At 50.9% G+C, this 24,266-nt stretch overlaps 1 protein-coding gene across 1 annotated transcript in view; it reads left to right on the forward strand.

Annotated features, from left to right (window-relative positions):
• Positions 1–5,616: 5,616 nt before the first annotated feature.
• The window catches only part of LOC311514145 (butyrophilin subfamily 2 member A1-like), a 54,104-nt gene continuing 35,454 nt past the window's right edge, over positions 5,617–24,266 (forward strand). The window contains exons 1-3 of the mRNA XM_084616566.1: positions 5,617–5,698; positions 23,302–23,418; positions 23,859–24,206. Coding sequence (XP_084472692.1) covers positions 23,313–23,418; positions 23,859–24,206 — 454 coding nt within the window. The 5' untranslated portion in view covers positions 5,617–5,698; positions 23,302–23,312. The remainder of the gene's footprint in view (positions 5,699–23,301; positions 23,419–23,858; positions 24,207–24,266) is intronic.

Consider the following 24,266-nt stretch of genomic DNA (forward strand, 5'->3'; position numbering starts at 1 on the left):
GCTATAACAGTGCCTGGGAGAAGGGAACCACAGTGAAATCCCTGCTCTGCCCCAGCAGAGAATCGTAGAATCATAGAATATCAGGGTTGGAAGGTGTCATAAATATAAAGGGAAGGGTAAACCCCTTTAAAATCCCTCCTGGCCAGAGGAAAAATCCTCTCACCTGGAAAGGGTTAAGAAGCTAAAGGTAACCTCGCTGCCACCTGACCAAAATGACCAATGAGGAGACAAGATACTTTCAAAAGCTGGGAGGAGGGAGAGAAACAAAGGGTCTGTCTGTATGCTGCTTTTGCCAGGTACAGAACAGGAATGGAGTCTTAGAACTTTTAGTAAGTAATCTCGCTAGGTAGGCGTTAGATTATGATTTCTTTAAATGGCTGAGAAAAGAACTGTGCTGAATAGAATGACTAGTTCTGTCTGTGTGTCTTTTTTGTAACTTAAGCTTTTGCCTAGAGGGGTTCTCTATGTTTTGAAGGTAATTACCCTGTAAGGTATCTACCATCCTGATTTTACAGAGGTGATTCCTTTACCTCTATTTACTTCTATTTCTATTAAAAGTCTTCTTGTAAGAAAACTGAATGCTTTTTCATTGTTCTCAGATCCAAACGTTTGGGTTTGTGGTCACCTATGCAAATTGGTGAGGATTTTTACCAGACCTTTCACAGGAAGTGGGGTGCAAGGGTTGGCAGGATTTTGGAGGGAAAGACGTGTCCAAACTACGTTTCCCAGTAAACCCAGTTAGAGTTTGGTGGTGGCAGTGGATATTCCAAGGACAAAGGATAAAATTAATTTGTACCTTGGGGAAGTTTTAACCTAAGCTGGTAAACGTAAGCTTAAGAGGTTTTCATGCAGGTCCCCACATCTGTACCCTAGAGTTCAGAGTGGGGGAGGAACCTTGACAGAAGGGACCTCAGGAGGTCATCTAGTCCAACCCCCTGCTCAAAGCAGGACCGATCCCCGACTAAATCATCCCAGCCAGGGCTTTGTCAAGCCTGACCTTAAAAACTTCTAGGGAAGGAGATTCTACCACCTCCCTAGGTTACGCATTCCAGTGTTTCACCACCCTCCTAGTGAAAAAGTTTTTCCTAATAGCCAACCTAAATCTCCCCCACTGCAACTTGAGACCATGACTCCTCGTTCTGTCATCTGCCCTGGGGCACTCCACTTGATACCAGCTGCCAACTAGACATGGAGCCATTGATCACTACCCGCTGAGCCCGACAATCTAGCCAACTTTCTACCCACCTTATAGTGCATTCATCCAGACCATACTTCTTTAACTTGCTGGCAAGAATACTGTGGAAGACAGTGTCAAAAGCTTTGCTAAAGTCAAGGAACAACACGTCCACTGCTTTCCCTTCATCCACAGAGCCAGTAATCTCATCATAGAAGGCAATTAGATTAGTCAGGCATGACTTGCCCTTGGTGAATCCATGCTGACTGTCCCTGATCACTTTCCTCTCCTCTAAGTGCTTCAGAATTGATTCCTTGAGGACCTGCTCCATGATTTTTCCAGGGACTGAGGTGAGGCTGACTGGCCTGTAGTTCCCAGGATCCTCCTTCTTCCCCTTTTTAAAGATGCAGCTCTCTGCCACCCAGGACAGAGAGGCAGGAAATCAGGTAGGATCCCAGCCAGGACCGGGCTGCTGGGGAGTGTGAGAAATGGTCCCGGCCACCTCCAGAGCTGAGCTCTGCCCCAATACTCTCATTCTCTCTTGGTCTCCCCAACAGATGTGACGCGGGATCCAGACACGGCTCCCGCCCGCCTCATCCTGTCCGAGGACGGAAAAAGCATGAGATGGGAAGACACACGCCAGCACGTGCCTGACAATTCCAAGAGATTTGATTCTTCTCGCTGCGTCTTGGGCCAGGAGGGCTCCTCCTCGGGGAGGCATTACTGGGAGGTGGAGGTGGAAGATGGAGGAACCCAGGCCATGGGGGTGGCCAGAGAGTCTGTGAGGAGGAAGGGACAGGTCGGCGTTAACCTGGAGGAGGGCATCTGGGCCGTGGATCAATGTGGGTCTCAGCACCTGGCTCTCACCTCCTCCAAGATCCCCCGCTCCCTTGCTGAATGGCCCAGGATGATCGGGATTTATCTGGACTGCAAAGGGTGGCGAGTGGCATTTTTTGATCCGATAATGAGGCCCCATCGGCCTCTGTCCCCTGGAGGGAAAATCCTCCCTTTACTATGTTTGGGGAGAGGATCCCAGTTCAGACTGTGTCCCTGCATCAGACGCTATTATATAGAGGCTAAGCCTCTCCTAGCCCAGCCACCGCCCCTCCGGCTGCCAGTCACCTGGGCTGTCATGGCCTCGCCTCTGCCCCTCCTTCCGGGGAGTGGGTTTCCTTCCACCAGGGAAGTTTCCCTTATTTCTTATGAGCCAGGCAGGTTCCTGGGTGACCGAGGAGGAGGTATCTGCTCTTCAGCTTTCTGGGTCCCTTGGACTCCCCAGGGAAATTACTGGTGAACCCGGGAAGCTGAGTAGCCGATTGGGAACCTGCATGGGGCACATAAAATCTCAGGGGTTCTCCTGGCTTCTCTGCGGGGCTGCTCCCCCCCAGCGCTCTCCGCCCCCTTCTCCGGAAGCCCCCGCCACCACTCGCTGGTTCCTCCTCGCCTTCCCCAATTCACCGCCTCCCAACTCACCCAGCCCCACTGCCGCTCGCCAGGCCCTCCTCTCCCCTGTTCAGCACTTGGTGCCCCCATCATTTGGCTTTGGGGAGGGGCAGAGAGCATGAGTGGCAAGGATCTCAGGGGAAGGGGGTGTGTGGAGGAGAGGAGGGGCGCCGAGTGGGGAGGAGGGACAAGCTAGCAACATGGGGGGGGGCTGAGCAGGGGGGGCGGAAGGAGAGGAGGGGTGCAGAGCAGGGCGGGGGGGGAGGGACAGGGTAGCAGCATTGGGGGGCTGAGCAGGGAGGGGTGGAAGGAGAGGAGGGGTGCAGAGCAGGGCGGGGGGGAGGAGGGACAGGCTAGCAGCATTGGGGGGCTAAGCAGGGAGGGGGAAGGAGAGGAGGGTGCAGAGCAAGGTGGGGGGAGGAGGGACAGGCTGGCAGCATTGGGGGGCTGAGCAGGGGGGCAGAAGGAGAGGAGGGGTGCAGAGCAGGGCGGGGGGGAGGAGGGACAGGCTAGCAGCATTGGGGGGGCTGTGCGGGGGGGCGGAAGGAGAGGAGGGACAGGCTAGCAGCATTGGGGGGCTGAGCGGGGGGCGGAAGGAGAGGAGGGACAGGCTAGCAGCATTGGGGGGCTGAGCGGGGGGGGTGGAAGGAGAGGAGGGGTGCAGAGCAGGGCGGGGGGAGGAGGGACAGGCTAGCAGCATTGGGGGGGCTAAGCGGGGGGGCGGAAGGAGAGGAGGGACAGGCTAGCAGCATTGGGGGGCTGAGCGGGGGGCGGAAGGAGAGGAGGGACAGGCTAGCAGCATTGGGGGGCTGAGCAGGGGGTGTGGAAGGAGAGGAGGGGTGCAGAGCAGGGCAGGGGGGAGGAGGGACAGGCTAGCAGCATTGGGGGGCTGAGCAGGGGGGGTGGAAGGAGAGGAGGGGTGCAGAGCAGGGCGGGGGGGGGAGGAGGGACAGGCTAGCAGCATTGGGGGGCTGAGCAGAGAGGGGCAGAAGGAACCTGTTCCTCCCCCACTCTGAACTCTAGGGTACAGATGTGGGGACCTGCATGAAAAACCTCCTAAGCTTATCTTTACCAGCTTAGGTCAAAACTTCCCCAAGGTACAAAATATTCCACCCTTTGTCCTTGGACTGGCCGCTACCACCACCAAACTAATACTGGTTACTGGGGAAGAGCTGTTTGGACGCGTCTTTCCCCCCAAAATACTTCCCAAAACCTTGCACCCCACTTCCTGGACAAGGTTTGGTAAAAAGCCTCACCAATTTGCCTAGAGAAAAGGAGGCCTTGTGGCACCTTAGAGACTAACCAATTTATTAGTTATAAACTGGTAATAGCTTATCTAAAGTGATCATCAGGTGGGCCATTTCCAGCACAAATCCAGGTTTTCTCACCCTCCGCCCCCCCACACAAATTCACTCTCCTGCTGGTGATAGCCCATCCAAAGTGACAACTCTATTCACAACGTGCATGATAATCAAGGTGGGCCATTTCCTGCACAAATCCAGGTTCTCTCACCCCCTCACCCTCCTCCAAAAACCACACACACAAACTCACTCTCCTGCTGGTGATAGCCCATCCAAAGTGACAACTCTTTACACAATGTGCATGACAATCAAGTTGGGCCATTTCCTGCACAAATCCAGGTTTTCTCACATCCCCCCCACCCCCATACACACACAAACTCACTCTCCTGCTGGTAATAGCTCATCCAAACTGACCACTCTTCAAGTTTAAATCCAAGTTAAACCAGAACATCTGGGGGGGGGGGGTAGGAAAAAACAAGAGGAAACAGGCTACCTTGCATAATGACTGAAAGTGACATATGACACCTGATGATCACTTTAGATAAGCTATTACCAGCAGGACAGTGGGGTGGGAGGAGGTATTGGTTCATATTCTCTGTGTATATATAAAGTCTGCTGCAGTTTCCACGATATGCATCCGATGAAGTGAGCTGTAGCTCACGAAAGCTCATGCTCAAATAAATTGGTTAGTCTCTAAGGTGCCACAAGGCCTCCTTTTCTCTAGGCAAATTGGTGAGGCTTTTTACCAAACCTTTTTTTTTAAAAAGTCTTCTTGTAAGAAAACTGAATGCTTTTTCATTGTTCTCAGATCCAAGGGTCTGGGTCTGTAGTCACGGCTGTTACTCTGAAACCTGTCAATTTGCCTAGGTGACCACAGACCCAGACCCTTGGATGTGAGAACAATGAAAAAGCATTCAGTTTTCTTACAAGAAGACTTTTTAAAAAAAATAGAAGTAAATAGAAATAAAGAAATCCCCCCTGTAAAATCAGGATGGTAGATATCTTACAGGGTAATTAGATTCAAAAACATAGAGAACCCCTCTAGGCAAAACCTTAAGTTACAAAAAAGATACACAGACAGAAATAGTTATTCTATTCAGCACAATTCTTTTCTCAGCCATTTAAAGAAATCATAATCTAACACATACCTAGCTAGCTTACTTACTAAAAGTTCTAAGACTCCATTCCTGGTCTATCCCCTGCAGAAACCAGCATATAGACAGACACACAGACCCTTTGTTTCTCTCCCTCCTCCCAGCTTTTGAAAGTATCTTGTCTCCTCATTGGTCATTTTGGTCAGGTGGCAGCGAGGTTACCTTTAGCTTCTTAACCCTTTCCAGGTGAGAGGAGCTTTCCCCTGGCCAGGAGGGATTTCAAAGGGGTTTACCCTTCCTTTTATATTTATGACAGGGGGGGACGAAGCCTGTTTCCGGACAGTGGCCGGAGGAAGCTGGACTTTGTGCCAGGCCCATCCTGGGAGCCGGATCCCTCCCGGGCTCTCGTCTTCTTTCGCTTTTGACGCTGGGGAACCTGCCAGGGCGGGACGACGCCCCTGTTTCCTAGAAGACACAGGGGAAACCTCAGGGGCAGGCTGGGGTGAAACCCTGCGGCGCCCTGACCCCCCTCCCGCCCCCGGCACGGCTGTTGCAGCCCGGGAGAGGGAAGCGGGCCCCGGGAGCCGGCGCGCGCCCTAGGGAGAAGGGCTCTGGGTGCTGGCGAAGGTGGGAGCCGCCTGTGGAGATTCGACCGGCTCAGGAACAACTTCCACTGGACCCTGCAGGTGAGGGGGGGTCGCTCACCGCAACTCCGGCCCCGGCATGTCCAACCTAAACCTCCCCCACTGCCCTCAAGTTGCTGTGGGGGTGTCCCGGCGTCCCCGGGCGATGCTCTGGGACTGCTCCCCGTGGAGCCGGGCAGGACTCTGGGGGCGTCTCCTCTCGGGGAGCAGCCTGGCTGCAGGACACCCAGCTCCCCCGGCTTCCCCCTTCCTGGGTCTGCCCCTCCTCTGCCCCTCCGGGCGCTTCCCACAGCGCATCCGCCCAGGCGGGGTCCTGGGGCGGCCAGAGGGTCCTGCCCCCCAACTCTGCAGTCAGACGGGACTCTCAGCCAGCCAGTAACACAGAGGGTTTATTAGACGACAGGGACATGGTCTAACACAGAGCTTGTAGGTGCAGAGAACAGGACCCCTCAGCTGGGTCCATTTTGGGGGGCAATGAGCCAGACAACCACGTCTGCCCTTCACTGCATGTCCCAGCCAGCCCCAAACTGAAACTCCCTCCAGCCCCTCCTCCTCTGGGCTTTCCCCTTTCCCGGGCCAGGAAGTCACCTGATTCCTTTGTTCTCCAACCCTTTAGCTCTCACCTTGCAGGGGGGAAGGGCCCAGACCATCAGGTGCCAGGAAACAGGGTGTCGGCCATTCTCTGTGTCCAGACCCCTGCCCACCCCTGCCCTCTAGGGCTCTGCAATGATCATACACCCTTACCCCACCCCCTAGATACTTAAGAACTGCCTAGGGGAAACTGAGGCACCCCTACACTATTCAGAGGAAACATTAAGAACAGCCCCACTTCGTCACAGGGAGGTTTAGGTTGGATATTAGGAAAAACTATTTCCCTATGAGGGTGGTGAAACACTGGAATGGGTTCCCTAGGGAGGTGGTGGAATCTCCTTCCTTAGAGGTTTTTGAGGTCAGGCTTGATGAAGCCCTGGCTGGGATGATTTAATTGGGGATCGGTCCTGCTTTGAGCAGGGGGTTGGACTAGATGACCTCCTGAGGTCCCTTCCCGCCCTGATCTTCTACGATTGTATGATATTTCCTGGCGGGTTGCATGGGCCCCTGGTGCCTGGGCTCCCCCAATCTTCAGGGCCCAGCTCCGGCAATGTTTGGGGCTGGGTCTCACCCAAGGCACCCGCCACGGGGGAGGCGAGGGGGGGTTTCCTGGACCTGAGAGGGGCCCTAGGAGCACGTGCCCTGACAGTGGTGGGAGGCTGCCACGTGGAGTATGCTGCCCTGACTTGGAAGCAGATTGCTATTTACAGGGGTTAAAAGGGGGCAAATCGGAGGGAGGGGGGGTGGCCCGGACCTGAGGAGGGGCGGATCAGCTGTTTCCCACCTCCCTGCTCTGGCAGGGGCTGAGTGAGTCTCACCAAAAAAAAAAAAAAATAAAAGCCCCAGGGTTAGGCGTGGGCACAGCCGGCCCCTGCTCACCTAGGGCCGCCCCACACCTCTTGGGCTGATGGCCATGGCGTCCACCTGTATGGTTGCTCCCCGCCAGCCAGGCTCCACTCTGGCCACAGCAGGCATCAGGTGGCCCAAGGGAGCCCAGCTAGGCTAGGGCTGGGTGCAGTGGTGGATTAGGGGGAGGAGAAGCCCTGGACCCCGGCAGGAGCCGCGCTGGGGGGAGGAGAAGCCCTGGAGCCCGGCAGGAGTCATACTGGGGGGAGGAGAAGCCCTGGAGCCCGGCAAGAGTCATACTGGGGGGAGGAGAAGCCCTGGACCCGGCAAGAGTCATACTGGGGGGAGGAGAAGCCCTGGACCCCGGCAGGAGTCATACTGGGGGGAGGAGAAGCTCTGGACCCGGCAAGAGTCATACTGGGGGGAGGAGAAGCCCTGGACCCCGGCAGGAGTCATACTGGGGGGAGGAGAAGCCCTGGACCCTGGCAGGAGTCATACTGGGGGGAGGACAGGGAGGAGAAGCCCTGGACCCCGGCAAGAGTCATACTGGGGGGAGGAGAAGCCCTGGACCCGGCAAGAGTCATACTGGGGGGAGGAGAAGCCCTGGACCCGGCAAGAGTCATACTGGGGGGAGGACGGGGAGGAGAAGCCCTGGACCCCGGCAAGAGTCATACTGGGGGGAGGAGAAGCCCTGGACCCGGCAAGAGTCATACTGGGGGGAGGAGAAGCCCTGGACCCGGCAAGAGTCATACTGGGGGGAGGAGAAGCCCTGGACCCCGGCAAGAGTCATACTGGGGGGAGGAGAAGCCCGGGCAGAAGATGTGGGGCTGAAGTCCCCTGCTCGGGAGCCCCAGCCACCCTAATGGCAGAAGCTGCAGGGCTGAAGCCCCGACCCCACTCTGCGTGGAACTGGCCTGAACCCCTCTCTCTCCCATCCCCCCGGGGAGCTGGCTCTCGCCCTCCGGCTGTGGAGAAATTCAGCCCAAATCTACCCACACTGATAGCTCCACTTCGCCCATCATCACACAGCCACGAATGGATTTAGCCTAGGAGGCAGGGTCCGCATTCGCCCCATTTGGCAGGTGGGATCTAGGGCACACAGAGGTGAAGTGACTTTCCCAAGGCTAAGCAGGGAGTCTGTGGCAGAGCAGAGAACCAAACCCAGAGCCTTAACCACTAGGCAACCTGCGCACCCAAGGAGGGGGAACCCCCGCTGCCACTTTGAGTGTGTGGGTGGGAGCAGGCACTAGCCAGCCCCCAGGAGGTGGGGAGCAGGGAGAGATGGGAAAAGGGACGTAGGTGGGAAGCAAGAAGGGGAAAGCTTCAGGAAGGGGAGCAAGGACTTAGAGGAGAAACAAGAGAAAGGAAAAGGGGCAGGGAGAGCAAGAGGAGGGGAGAGGAGAAAGACTCCCCACTGCTTGTCCCTCCCATCCACCTTCTTCCCGCAGCCATCAGCGGCCTCAGCTCCCAAACACACACCCCTCGCCTTCAGGGCAGGAGGGGGCGGAAAGGAGTGAGCAGTGGGCAGGAGATGCTCAAGGGAGGGGACCTAAGGGGAGGGGGCAGAGCGGGGGCAGGAAGAGGTGGAGGGGGGCAGAGTGAGGGCGGGGGCCTTGGGGAAGGGGGCGGAGCCGGGATGGGGCACCCATCAGCAAAACCAAAAGTCAGCACCTATGAGGATAGGGGCTGAGGGGCAAAATCAGGGATGGGGGAAAGAGCCAGGGTTAAGCACAAGGGTGAGGTGCTGCCAGATGGTGACGGAGGGTAAAACCCGGCCCAGGCAGGGACAGAGGGGGAACAGTCGCCCCGGTGGACTGAGACCCCCCCGTGTTGGCAATAATGGGGGGGGAGGGCAGAGGGGCTTTTTTATTTCCCCTCCCCCAGAGGGCACCTCTCAGCCCGGGCTGCCCAGGGCGGGTGCTTCAAGGCCCGGGCCTCTGCCGTCACCGACAGGGGGGCTGCAGGAGACTTCATTCAGTGAAACATTGTACGTACACCCCCTCCCTCCCCGAAACAAAGAATACCTTATTAGTGTATCTGGCTGCGTAACGTCTCATAGCAGGTTGCCAAGTTGTCTTATTGCTGCTGGGATTCCCTGAATTCTTAATTCGGAATTTTTCTTCTTCTTTTTAGAGCAGAAGTTTTGTCTTCCACTCTGACTGAATTTCTGGCCCGGTCTCAAAGCTTTGTTTTCATTCAGTCCACCAGTGGGGATTGCATTTTTGCAACTGTTATATCCCACAGACGTTGATGTGCTTCCCACCTCCCTTGTATCTAACCCCAGCTGATCGATTCTGAGGGGTGAAAAGATCCTGCTGCTGAAACCAGAATTGTAGCCGGCCTATTTACTCTGAATCTCAGGTTAACAGAGGAGGGGAAAGTTCGAGGAGAAGCACCCAAGGTTACACAGCAAGTCAGTGGAAATCCTGGCTCTCATTTATCAGGACTTTTCTTCAGAATCCCAAATTACAAACTTTCTGGATTTCCCTGGTAAATTCTCCAAAGGCCTGATCAGTTTAATCTCTCTGGTATATTCCCCCGCCCCGCTGTATTTCCAGCAGCAGCCCCTATTACCCGGCAGGCTCATCAACTGAAACTCTCATCTTTCCAAAGGTCATCTTGTGCGTATTTCGTTGTGTGCTGAGCGAGACAAGCCAGAAGAAAGTAGGGAGTGTGATTGGGCTGGGCCTGGGCAGAGTTTATCCGAAAGCTCTGGGAACAAGAGAGAGATCTGTGTGATACTAGTTTATATCACTTTCTGTCAGCTGCAGTTTTCAGCATTAGTTTTGCTCCCAACAGAAATAACAGGGTAGGTTTGCTTATTTTGCTAGGCTGCTTCTCTGGCTCCTTTGTTTGTTTGCGGGAGAAGCCCGAACCTAGAACTCTTTGTCTCCCCACTAAAGTGTGTCTGAGTTTGAGATCCTTAGTAACAACATTTATAATCATCCTGTGTCGCGTGTCATAGAGATCCTGAGCACTTTACCAACAGGAGGCTCAGTTATGCCTCCAAAGCTTGAGCCATGGGGTGGAGGAGGAGAAGGTGGTACATCTTCAAGCCGCGGTGGTAGGAGGGGCGTTTGTGCGGGTGGAAGCTGCTGAAGCCCTGGGGCCACCAGGAGCCCGGGGGAGGGAGGGTTGCCCTCACCAGTACGGGAGAGATGAAGGAGCACCCAGGCCACACCGTGCCTGGCTCCTCTGGGGTGCTCAGGACAGCTGGCAGATGCCGTTTGCCATCAGGGCATTTAGGTTGCAGCAATCTTATGGCTTCCATGTGCACGGGTGCGTTTGGGGGAGGGAAAGGACTTTTGTTACACAGATAAAATTACACAGGATCTTTCCAGGGGACAAGACAAGATGTCACATTTATTATAATAACACGATTTGATTTAAGACCAATAACTAAAATCTAATACCTATATACACACACCAAAACTTCTACCGCTGCTAGATAGTTCCCAGTCCTGAATGGAGCTTGAGTTCGTGGCTTAGGTTCGTAGCTGGTGGCGGCTCACTGGCCAGGAAAGCCGGGCACAAGGAAGGGCTGGGGCTCTGTTGGGCATGCACCGATGCCCTTCCATGTTGGCAGCAGAATGTTACCCGCCAAAGTCTTCCATTTCATCCATCCTTTTTGTAGGCTTTAGTTTGAATCCAGAGTCTACAGGTCTTGCTGTGTCCGGCTGCCTCTGGGGCCGGTGTGACTGGTCACCCATCAATTGCAGACCTGACTTTCAGCCTGGGACCTGGCTTTGATCTTCCTTCCATTGTACTTTTGTCCTTTCCTTTTGAGGGTGGGCTCTTCTTGCTTTGTCAGGGCTGTTGTCTGCATCTTCAGCCCTTGGTGTTTATACTTGATTTCATCAGGGCCGGCTGGGGCTGGAGGTTGATTCCATCATCCGTACATCCCTCATTCCCACATCGAAACTACACGAATCAGGTTACAGCAGGGTTTTGCAAAAATGAAGGTTTGCAGCAGGGTTTACAAAATGGAGTGAGCATTTCAAAATGGGGTTTGGGACAAGTTAAAATGGAGTTTGGGTTACAATATGGACAAGTGTAAGGGATGGCAAACAGAGAACAGAAGTTACTTATAAAGTTATATTAATAAAGTGAACAATTAAAAGCAATTTCATTGATCAGTTCTACACTTTTTGGCCCTCTTCTCACCTCCACCATCACTAATGCCTCTGTGTGATGACAGCTATATTTTGACCCTGTAATAAATAGATCGGAACTGCTTCTGCCAGGAAAAATGTCAGGTGAACCTAGATGGCCCTCAGTCGGGGAAATAGGAAATCCAAAATACTTCTCTCTTTTTTTCTACCCTTTGCCCCAAGAATAAAATATACCTGCATGGAGACAAGACCATCTGGCTCATCTTTACCCTACAGACATCAAAATCTCTTTCTGAACAAGCCCTTTCATTTCCAATGAGATATTACCCCAGGAGCTTGCTGGAATCTACACTCTGGCGAACCATAAGGAAATTAAGAGTTTAAATTATCCTCCACGTGTCCCATGTCCCACTACAATGAATTCAGGCGGGGACGTTTGGAAGCTGAACAATTTATGTTTCTATCCCACTGGCAAGTTTCAGCAAATTAGGACAAGTCAACAAATAACAACCTCATGTATCAGTAACTGCTAAGGGTAACAATTCACTACCTCTCCCAGCTACAGGTAGCAAATTCCTACAGATATCAGTTTCACACACCCTATTATGTAAGACACTGCTACCCGTAGGAATTAGCTACATCAGAGATCGGGGGGTTGTCATGTTAGTCTGTATCCACAAAAACAACAAGGAGTCTGGTGGCGCCTTAAAGACTAACAGATTTATTTGAGCATAAGCTTTTGTGGGTAAAAACCCCACTTCTTCAGATGCATAGAATGAAAATTACAGATGCAGACATAAATATACTGACACATTGTTGCCGGCACCCAGTGCCGAGAGGCTGAACAACAGCTTGAGTTGGTTCGTTACCCGGTGTGCTTCACCCAATAATCACAACGGGGTGGAGAAGCAGAAAAGTTTATTTGAAGCTTCAAAAAGGTACAGGGAGAATAAAATCTCAAATCCTGTACAACAGAGCAGGAAGTTACACAGGCTTTTATACATCCTTTTTCCCAGCATACTGATCCAATAGCAAGCTGCTCCAAGTATCCATATAGCCAGCCAATCCAGTTCCCAGCTAGTTCCCTGATTCTCTGTATCATTTGTTAACCTATACATAAAGCTGCTTTATTCAGCATTGTTCTTCCATATCTCCCCTGTTTGGCCTTGCTTAGTTTCAGGCAGTCTGACTCTGCAACATACTGTTGCAGATTCTCAGCATAACTGCTGTGTGTGCCTCCAGGCAGGAGCGGGGGGGCCAAGGACACCGGGGCCTAGTGCAAGGGGGCTTCATCGACACTCGTGGTCTTCCATCCCCTCGAGTTACCTAGTGGCCATGCCCCAGTGTTCCCAACACCATGAAGAGAAGGGAGTTACCTGACAAGTGGAGAGCCAGTGTTGACAAGGCCAATTCGATCAGGGTGGATGTAGTCCACTCCAATAATAGATGAGGAGGTGTCAATTCCAGGAGAGGCAAAGCTGCTTTTGTAATGAGCCAACCACTCCCAGTCCCTATGCAAGCCCAAACTAATGGTGTTAGATTTGCAAATGAATTTTAGTTCTGCTGTTTCTCTTGGAAGTCTGTTTCTGAAGATTTTTTTGTTCAAGTATAGCTACTTTCAAGTTTTCTAGCGAAGTAGGAGGTGGCAAATTCATACAGAAAGCAGGTTTCAGAGGAGCAGCCGTGTTAGTCTGTATTCGCAAAGAGAACAGGAGGACTAAACTGGGAGGAGTGGTAGATACGCTGGAGGGGAGGGATAGGATACAGAAGGACCTAGACAAATTGGAGGATTGGGCCAAAAGAAATCTGAGGAGGTTCAATAAGGATAAGTGCAAGGTCCTGCACTTAGGATGGAAGAATCCCATGCACCGCTACAGACTAGGGACCGAATGGCTCGGCAGCAGTTCTGTGGAAAAGGACCTAGGGGTGACAGTGGATGAGAAGCTGGATATGAGTCAGCAGTGTGCCCTTGTTGCCAAGAAGGCCAATGGCATTTTGGGATGTATAAGTAGGGGCATAGCGAGCAGATCGAGGGACGTGATCGTTCCCCTCTATTCGACATTGGTGAGGCCTCATCTGGAGTACTGTGTCCAGTTTTGGGCCACACACTACAAGAAGGATGTGGATAAATTGGAGAGAGTTCAGCAAAGGGCAACAAAAATGATTAGGGGACTGGAACACATGAGTTATGAGGAGAGGCTGAGGGAACTGGGATTGTTTAGCCTGCAGAAGAGAAGAATGAGGGGGGATTTGATAGCTGCTTTCAACTACCTGAAAGGGGGTTCCAAAGAGGATGGATCTAGATTGTTCTCAGTGGTAGCAGATGACAGAACGAGGAGTAATGGTCTCAAGTTGCAGTGGGGGAGGTTTAGACTGGATATTAGGAAAAACTTTTTCACTAAGAGGGTGGTGAAACACTGGAATGCGTTACCTAGGGAGGTGGTAGAATCTCCTTCCTTAGAGGTTTTTAAGGTCAGGCTTGACAAAGCCCTGGCTGGGATGATTTAACTGGGAATTGGTCCTGCTTCGAGCAGGGGGTTGGACTAGATGCCTCCTGAGGTCCCTTCCAACCCTGATCTTCTATGATTCTATGATTCTATGACTTGTGGCACTTTAGAGACTAACCAATTTATTTGAGCATAAGCTTTTGTGAGCTACAGCACTGAATGCATCCGATGAAGTGAGCTGTAGCTCACGAAAGCTTATGCTCAAATAAATTGGTTAGTCTCTAAAGTGCCACAAGTCCTCCTTTTCTTTATACAGAAAGCAGTTTCACACACCTAATAGTGTAAGAAACTGCTATCTGCAGGAATTAGCTACATCAGATTAAAAAAAAAAAACAAGGCGTCCTTGTGGCACCTTAGAGACTAACCAATTTATTTGGGCATAAGCTTTTGTGGGCTAGAACCCACTTCATCAGATGCATGCAGTGGAAAATTCAGTAGGAAGATAGATATATATATACACGTGCATCTGATGAAGTGGGTTCTAGCTCACGAAAGCTTATGCCCAAATAAATTGGTTAGTCTCTAAAGTGCCACAAGGACGCCTTGTTTTTTTCTTGGTTTTTTTTTTTGCTGATAGAGACTAACACGGCTACCACTGAAGCCTACATCAGATAGCAATTTTTAGCAAAGTAGGACCTGTCGCTGCTACAGGTAGCAAATTCCTACCGATATACCTGTAGTGTAAGACACTGCTACCCATAGAAATTAGCTACATCATATTGCAGTTTTTAGCAATTTAGGACAAGTCAGCAAATAAGAACAAACCTTATGTTCTTGGTGGTGATGGGGGACTACAACTCCCCAGACATCCGTTGGGAAAACAACACAGCAGGGCCCAGATTATCCAACAAGTCCTTGGGACGCATTGGAACCAATTTTTTAGTTTAGAAGGTGGAGACAGCTACCGGGGAGAGGCTGGTCTAGCTCGGATTTTGATGAATAGGGAGGAACTGGTGGAGAATTTGAAAATGGAAGGCAGCATGGGTGGACGTGATCATGACATTGTCGAGTTCATGAGTCTAAGGAATGGTAGGAAGGAGAACAGGACAATAAAGACAGTGGAGGCAGACGTTAGCAAACTCGACGAGTTGGTAGGTCAGATCCCATGGGAAGCAAGTCTAAGGGGAAAAGCAATTTAAGACAATTGGCAGTTGTTCAAAAAGACATTATTAAGGGCACAAGAGCAAACTATAACACTGCATAGAAAAGATAGGAAGAGACCACCTTGACTTAACCAGGTGATTGTCAATGGTCTTAAAAAAAAAAGAGTCCTACAAAAAGTGGAAACTCGGTCAAATGACAAAGGATGAACATAAATAAATAACACAAATATGTAGGGACAAAATTAGAAAGGCCAAGGCACAATACGAGATCAAACTAACTGGAGACATAAAGGGTGACAAGAAAACATTCTGCAAATACATTAGAATCAAGAGGAACACCAAGGACAGGAAAAAAAGAACAGGGGGACTTATGGCACCTTAGAGACAAACACATTTATTAGAGCATAAGCTTTCGTGGGCTACAGCTCACTTCATCGGGTGCATAGAATGGAACATGTAGGAAAAAGATAGATGTATACACAAACAGAGAAGGTGGAAGTTGCCATACAAACTGTGAGAGGCTTCTTGTCAACTGTCTAAATGGGCCATCTTGATGATCACTACAAACTTTTTTTCTCCTTCTGATAATAGCTCATCTTAACTAATTAGCCTCTCACAGTTTGTATGGCAACTTCCAACTTATCTGTATGTATATATATATCTTCTTACTACATGTTCCATTCTATGCATCCGAGGAAGTGAGCTGTAGCCCACGAATGCTTATGCTCTAATAAATTTGTTAGTCTCTCAGGTGCCACCAGTCCTCCTGTTCTTTTTGCGGATACAGACTAACACGGCTGCTACTCTGAAACCAAGGACAGGGTAAGCCCATTACTCAATGAGGGGGGGAAAACTAACAGAAAATGTGGAAATGGCAGAAGTGCTTGTCACGGAGTCCCTGGGCGATGCTCTGGAACTGCTCCCCATGAAGCCAGTCAGGACTCTGGGGTAGTCGCCTTTCTGTGAGCAGCCTGTCTGCAGGACACCCGGCTCACACAGCTTCCACCTTCCTGGGTCTGACCTCGGAGCATTCAGCATCCTCTGCCCCTCCCTGCGCTTCCCCCCAGCGAGTCCGCCCAGGCGGGGCTCCTGGGGAAGCCAGAGGGTCCTGCCCCCCAACTCCGCAGTCAGACGGGACTCTCAGCCAGCCAGTAAAACAGAAGGTTTATTAGACGACAGGAACATGGTCTAAAACAGAGCTTGCAGGTGCAGAGAACGGGACCCCTCAGCCGGGTCCATTTTGGGGGGCAGTGAGCCAGACAACCACGTCTGCCCTTCACTCCATGTCCCAGCCAGCCCCAAAACTGAAACTCCCTCCAGCCCCTCCTCCTCTGGGCTTTGTTCCTTTCCCGGGCCAGGTGGTCACCTGATTCCTTTGTTCTCCAACCCTTTAGCTCTCACCTTGCAGGGGGGAAGGGCCCAGGCCATCAGTTGCCAGGAAACAGGGTGTCGGCCATTCTCTGTGTCCAGACTCCTGCACACACCGGCCCTCTAGGGCTCTGCAATGATCATACACCCTTACCCCACCACCTAGATACTTAAGAACTGCCTAGGGGAAACTGAGGCACCCCCACACTATTCAGAGGAAACATTAAGAACCGTCCCACTTCGTCACAGTGCTCAATGACTTCTTTGTTTCGGATTTCACCAAGAAGGTTGGTGGTGATTGGACATCTAATGTAGTGAATTCCTGTGAACATGAGGTAGGATCAGAAGAGGCTAAAATAGGGAAATAACAAGTTAAAAATTACTTAGACAGATTAGATGTCTTCAAGTCACCAGAGCTTGATGAAATGCATCCTAGAATACTCAAGGAACTGACTGAGGAGATATCTGAGCCATTAGCGATTATCTTTGAAAAGTCATGAAAGATGGAGAAAAAACGAGGAGTCTGGTGGCACCTTAAAGATTAACTGGTTCATTTGAGCATAAGCTTTTGTGGGTAAAAAACCCACTTCTTAAATTCCAGAAGACTAGAAAAGGACAATTATAGTGCCAATGTACAAAAAGGGAAATAAGGACAACCCGGGGAATTACTGACCATTCCGCTTAACTGGTATACCCGGAAAGATAATGGATCAAATAATTAAGGAATCAATTTGCAAACATCTAGAAGAAAATAAGGTGATAAGTAACAGTCACCATGGATTTGTCAACAACAAATCTGTCAAACCAACCTGATAGCTTTCTTTGACAGGGTAACAAGCCTTGTTGATGGGGCAGGGGAGGAGGGGAATTGGTTGACATGGTAGATCTTATTATATGGTATATGGTATAAGCTGTGTCACATGACCTTCTCATAAACAAACTAGGGGAATGCAACTTAGATGGAGCTACTATAAGGTGGGTGAAAAACTGGTTGGAAAACCCAGAGAGTAATTATCAATGGTTCATTGTCACGCTGGAAGGGTATAACGAATGGCGACCTGCAGAGATCAGTTCTGGATACGTTTCTGTTCAATATCTTCGTCAGTGATTGAGATAATGGCATAGAGAGTACATTTATAAAGTTTGCAGATGAAACCAATCTAGGAGGGGTTACAAGTGCTTTGGAGGATAGGGTTAAAATTCAAAATGATCTGGATAAACTGGAGTTAATAGGATGAAATTCAATAAGGACAAATACAAAGCACTCCATTTAGGAAGGAACAATCAGTTACATGCATACAAAATGCCTGACTAATCTAATCTAATTAGTCATGCCTGATTAATCTAATTGCCTTCTATGACGAGATAACTGGCTCTGTGGATGAAGGGAAAGCAGTGGACGTGTTGTTCCTTGACTTTAGCAAAGCTTTTGACACGGTCTCCCACAGTATTCTTGCCAGCAAGTTAAAGAAGTATGGGCTGGATGAATGGACTATAAGGTGGATAGAAAGCTGGCTAGATTGTCGGGCTCAATGGGGAGTGATCAATGGCTCCATGTCTAGTTGGCAGCCGGTATCAAGTGGAGTGCCCCAAGGGTCGGTCCTGGGGCCGGTTTTGTTCAATATCTTCATAAATGATCTGGAGGATGGTGTGGATTGCACCCTCAGCAAGTTTGCAGAGGACACTAAACTGGGAGGAGAGATAGATACGCTGGAGGGGAGGGATAGGATACAGAGGGACCTAGACAAATTGGAGGATTGGGCCAAAAGGAATCTGATGAGGTTCAATAAGGATAAGTGCAGGGTCCTGCACTTAGGACGGAAGAACCCAATGCACAGCTACAGACTAGGGACCGAATGGCTAGGCAGCAGTTCTGCAGAAAAGGACCTAGGGGTGACAGTGGACGAGAAGCTGGATATGAGTCAGCAGTGTGCCCTTGTTGCCAAGAAGGCCAATGGCATTTTGGGATGTATAAGTAGGGGCATTGCCAGCAGATCGAGGGACGTGATTGTTCCCCTCTATTTGACATTGGTGAGGCCTCATCTGGAGTACTGTGTCCAGTTTTGGGCCCCACACTGCAAGAAGGATGTGGAAAAATTGGAAAGAGTCCAGGGGAGGGCAACAAAAATGATGAGGGGACTGGAACACATGACTTATGAGAAGAGGCTGAGGGAACTGGGATTGTTTAGTCTACGGAAGAGAAGAATGAGGGGGGATTTGATAGCTGCTTTCAACTACCTGAAAGGAGGTTCCAAAGAGGATGGATCTAGACTGTTCTCAGTGGTAGCAGATGACAGGACAAGGAGTAATGGTCTCAAGTTGCAGTGGGAGAGATTTAGGTTGGATATTAGGAAAAACTTTTCACTATGAGGGTGGTGAAACAATGGAATGTGTTACCTAGGGAGGTGGTGGAATCTCCTTCCCTAGAAGTTTTTAAGGTCAGGCTTGACAAAGCCCTGGCTGGGATGATTAGTCGGGGATCTGTCCTGCTTTGAGCAGGGGGTTGGACTAGATGACCTCCTGAGGTCCCTTCCAACCCTGATATTCTATGATTCTATGATTCTATGAAAATGGGAAATGACTGCATAGGAAGGAGCACTGTGGAAAGGAATCTGGGGGTCACAGTGGATCACAAGCTAAATATGAGTCAACAGTGTAACGCTGTTGCAAAAAAAGGAAACATCATTCTGGGATGTATTAGCAGGAGTATTGTAAGCAAGACGTGAGAAATAATTAATCCGCTCTAGTCCGTGCTGATTAGGCCTCAACTAAAATATTGTGTCCACTTCTGGGCGCCACATTTCAGGAAAGATGTGGACAACTTGGAGAAAGTCCAGAGAAGAGCAACAAAAATGATTAAAGGTCTAGAAAACACGACCTGTGAGGGAAGCCTGAAACATGATAACAGTTTTCAAGGACATAAAAGGTGGTTACAAGGAGGAGGGAGAAAAATTGTTCTCCTTAACCTCTGAGGATAGGACAAGAAGCAATGGGCTTACATTGCAGCAAGGGTGGTTTAGGTTGGACAACAGGAAAAACTTCCTAACCGTCAGGGTGGTGAAGCACTGGAATAAATTGCTTAGGGAAGAGAATCTCCATCAGTGGAGATTTTTAAGAGCGAGCTGGACACACACGTGTCAGGAGGAAAGGTCTAGATAATACTTTGTCCTGCCATGAGTACAGGGGGAAATCTGCTACCTGTGGGCATTTGCTACAGCAGATAGCAGGTTCTTACGATCTACTACATATTGATAACTGATAGCAGTAGCTCATTCCTACAGGGAGTCCTCCTCTCTGGATCCAGCCAGGGGCAGCCTGCCTGCACCCCAAACTCCTCATCCCCGGCCTTGCCACACCCCAGAGCCCTCACCCCCCCACACCCGAACCCTCTGCCTCAGCCCTGAGCCCCAGCCAGAGCCCTTGCCCCCCCCACACACTCCAACCTTCTGCCCCAGCCCTGAGCCCCCTCCTGCATCATGAACCCCTCATTACCAGCCCCACCCCAGAGCCCTCACATTTTTACATTATTTTAAATATATATATATATATATATATGCTTACAAGGCAGGTGTGTGTGTGGGTGTGGGGGGGGAGACTTGGACCTGTTCTGGGCACCACCAAAAACTATACAAACTTGCCACCCCTGGGGCCACTCCAAGGATTTGGAGGACAAAGAGTAATGTTCCTACCGGGAAATCAGCTATGGCTGTAGAAATACCCACACAGATTCAGAAGACCTGTCCAGTCACTTCTCCACTGCCAGGTTCAGATTCGTTTGCCAATCTGCTTTATTTACTGACAGCCGTAGGAACCGATAGCCAGGAGTAATTTTCCCTTCGGGCGTTCTTGCAAGCGTGCAGGTGTTTTCATCCAGAACTCACTCCTGTGAAGCTCCAGAGTGAGAGAGTGAAAGATGGAAGGCAAACACGTGAGGCCAGAGTCGGTGCAACTCATGCAGGGAGGGGGAGATTTTCTAAAGCTCCTAAGGGATTCAGGAGCACAAGCCCTGTTGATCCTAACTCCCCTGTGTTTATGAAAATCTCCCCCTCTGAGTGTAAATTGCACCTGTCTGTGCCCATGATGCCTTTTGCATCCCAGACGGGAGGAAGCTGACCCCATGGGAGGGCAGGTGAGGCTGCTACTGCCCTCAGGGTGTTTCTGGCGGGGAGAGGGTAGCTTTTGCAGGTGCTCAGTGACTCACCCACCAGCCCTGTTCCCTCCTCCCCTCTCCACCATGCACACTGATGGCCTCCATTCACTGACCCCATCCCTGGACAATGCACAACCCAGGGCAATGCAGACAGCCCCCCTGGCTGCTTCCCTTACATCACTTCATCTATTCTCCTACCCCACACATGGCCGCTGATTCTGTGGGCATTCATCCCCAAAGTGTCATGTGTGATGCTGACGTGTGTCGACACACTCATTTCACCCTGGCCTCTCCTGGCCCTGCCCACTTGGTCTCTCCTTTCCAGTACCCCGAAAGGGGACAGGCATGTCCCTCATCACTGTCAAAGAAGCCGGCCACACCTCCTCCATCCCCATCCTCCTCAAAGAGGCTGGCCATGCTCCCTCCATCCATCCCCCTCCGTCTCCATGTACATCCATCCTAAGTGCTCTGCTTCCCTGTACTGGGTCCAGTCGTACCCTGTGCACCATGATTTGAGGACTTCAGTTACTCAGCAGGAGGTTAGGGGTCTATTACAGGAGTGGGTGAGTGAGGTTCTGTGGCCTGCGATGTCCAACAGGTCAGACTAGATGATCATGATGGCCCCTTCTGGCGTTACAGTCTATGTGAGGGTTCAGCTTGGCAAGAGCTGGGCTCTGCCAAGCCATGCTACCAGAGAGTCCAGCTTTGCTCACTGTCTCCCTGTCCCTTTTTTGTCTTTGTCCCAAGCGAGTTCCTGTGTCCCTGTGAGCCCAGTTCTTTAACAAAGACAACTGACACCTTCCTCCTTGCTCTCCAGCTCCATGCTTTTGTTCCACTTCACTGCAGAGAGATGAGGGGAAGAAACTTGCTCTAGGAGTTGACGTTCAGGCCCTGAAGCTTCCCATTGATCTAGGTTGATTCAAGCCCAGACAGTCCAAGTGTTTCTATGTTTCAAAAACTTAGTCTGATTTCATGTCCATGGGAAATTAGAAATAAAGCATAAAATTTTACCAGTGAGGGTGATTAATCGTTGTAACAAACTACCCAGGGAAGTGGCGAATTGTCCAGCTCTTGTTGTCCTCAGCTCAAGCTTTGGTGCTGGGGTGCTGTCTACAGGGGAAGGTGACCATCCACTCTCATATTGTCACCACTTTTACAAAATTGTGATAAATCTGGTACAAAGAATACCTTGTAAGGTAAGTTGTAATCTGCTGCATATTATTATTTTGTTATAACGTGTGTATCAACGCTGTGTAGGGAGTTATGAGATTTTGCTGTATGTTTGTAACTCAAACATATTGTGAGTCTGAGAAACGCCCAAAGGTCTTTGCCTTTCATATAACTATGAATAACTGATGGCAAACCACGTACACCAAGGAACTGTCTGACCCCTGATGTGCTGGCCGCCACTTCCCACAGCTCCCATTGGCCGGAGACGGTAAACCGCAGCCCCTGGGAACTGCGGACGGCCGTGCCTGCGGATGGTCGATGTAAACAAACTGTCTCACGGCCCGCCAGCGGATTACCCTGACAGGCCGCAAAGGTTGCCAGCCCCGGCGCTAGATGATGTTACATTGATGTGTGTGGCCAGGAAGCAGAGAAGGAGCTTGTTCAGAAAGACGAAGGGCAGCCCAGCAAGCAATGCTGTGATGCCCCCCCACCCCTGTCCCGAGGTAGCAAGATCCCCAGAGAAGCCTCACCTGGGACAGATGTTACAGGGAGATGGAGTTGCTTTCCCCAAAACAATAAGTGGCCTAAGCCTACCACACTCAAGGGCTTTGCCTGCACCAGCTTGTTTTCCTTAATATCGCCATTCTTATTTATCCGTTCACTGGGAGTATGGTAACACCTACATGCCCCAGCCGAGATGGGGGCCCCATGGTGCTGGGCCCTGGACACGCCAATAGTGAGAGACCATCCCTGCCCTGGAGAGTTTCTTGCAACCAGACAGCCGCTCTGGGGTTTTAGCCACAGCAACCTCTAACCCTGCTCGGAACCGGGGCAGACAAGGAAGATTGGGCCAAAAGGAATCTGATGAGGTTCAATAAGGATAAGTGCAGGGTCCTGCACTTAGGACGGAAGAACCCAATGCACAGCTACAGACTAGGGACCGAATGGCTAGGCAGCAGTTCTGCGGAAAAGGACCTAGGGGTGACAGTGGACGAGAAGCTGGATATGAGTCAGCAGTGTGCCCTTGTTGCCAAGAAGGCCAATGGCATTTTGGGATGTATAAGTAGGGGCATAGCGAGCAGATCGAGGGACGTGATCGTTCCCCTCTATTCGACATTGGTGAGGCCTCATCTGGAGTACTGTGTCCAGTTTTGGGCCCCACACTTCAAGAAGGATGTGGATAAATTGGAGAGAGTCCAGCGAAGGGCAACAAAAATGATTAGGGGACTGGAACACATGAGTTATGAGGAGAGGCTGAGGGAGCTGGGATTGTTTAGCCTGCAGAAGAGAAGAATGAGATGGGATTTGATAGCTGCTTTCAACTACCTGAAAGGGGGTTCCAAAGAGGATGGCTCTAGACTGTTCTCAATGGTAGCAGATGACAGAACGAGGAGTAATGGTCTCAAGTTGCAGTGGGGGAGGTTTAGATTGGATATTAGGAAAAACTTTTTCACTAAGAGGGTGGTGAAACACTGGAATGCGTTACCTAGGGAGGTGGTAGAATCTCCTTCCTTAGAGGTTTTTAAGGTCAGGCTTGACAAAGCCCTGGCTGGGATGATTTAACTGGGAATTGGTCCTGCTTCGAGCAGGGGGTTGGACTAGATGACCTCCTGAGGTCCCTTCCAACCCTGATATTCTATGATTCTATGATTCTATGATTCTAAGGACTGCGGAGGAAATCCCTTCCCTTTTGGTGTATGTTAGGCAGCAGTAAGGCGGGTTACCTCCTCCCCCCTGCCCCACTGTCGCAGCATCACACTCACTCACCGTCCGGTTTGTTATGTCTCCTGGTCCCCAGACCCAGCTACGATGACGGGGAAGAGTCCCTCGTTCTCCCCCGGCTCCACAGCGAGCTCCGCTCTGCCTGGCTACGTCGCTCTCTGCCTCGTTCTGCAGGTTCACAGGCTGGTGTCAGGTGGGTGCACGGAGACCCCCCACAAGGACCAGTTCTCTGCCTCCTGCCCTTGTCCTCCCTCTCCATCATCTCTAAGTTTTTACCTTTCGAGTCACCACCTACGTAGTGACGATCTGTTTGCATATCTGCACGCTTTGTAAGCCCTCCCGCCCTCCCTACAGCAGCTGGGGCGGTGCCCTGTGCCGGAGTATCAGAGAATCAGGGCCCCCCCACGCCGTTGTCCCCGGGGTGTCCATGAGAAGCGTGGAGCCAGATTCAGAGCCAATACAAGTAATGCTTGACATTCACATACGAACCCTGTCCTCATCCACATGTGGAGGGCACTGCATGGGTACATGGCATGCGTATTCTAATACAAGATACTCTCTCTTACTGTGTGTCTTACTGCTGAATTAACGCACCCCGCAACCCCTCTTTGATTTAATTTACACATTTCACAGCACAGTTCACAGTGACTGGACCTGATCATCCAATCACCGCGGCTGTCGGTGGGGAGGCCGCCCTGCCCTGCCACCTCTCCCCCAGGATGAACGCTCAGAGCATGGAGGTGAGATGGTTCCGATCCCAGCACTCTGCAGTTGCACACCTGTACCATGATGGGCAGGACTGGTACGGAAATCAGATGTTGGAATATCAGGGAAGGACAGAGCTGCTGAAAGATGACCTCACCAATGGAGGTGTTTCCCTGAGAATATACGATATCCGACCTTCTGACGAGGGACAGTACACTTGTTTATTTCAATCACTTACCTTTTTCCACGAAGCCTCCGTGCTCCTGCAGGTGGAAGGTTAGTAACTTGTTTCAGAGCTGTTTTTACTTCAGACACATTGAAGGGCTTGCTGAAATG

The sequence above is a fragment of the Lepidochelys olivacea genome, assembly GCF_965140295.1.
Source record: "Lepidochelys olivacea isolate rLepOli2 genome assembly, chromosome: 28".
In the NCBI taxonomy this organism is placed as follows: Eukaryota; Metazoa; Chordata; order Testudines; family Cheloniidae; genus Lepidochelys; species Lepidochelys olivacea.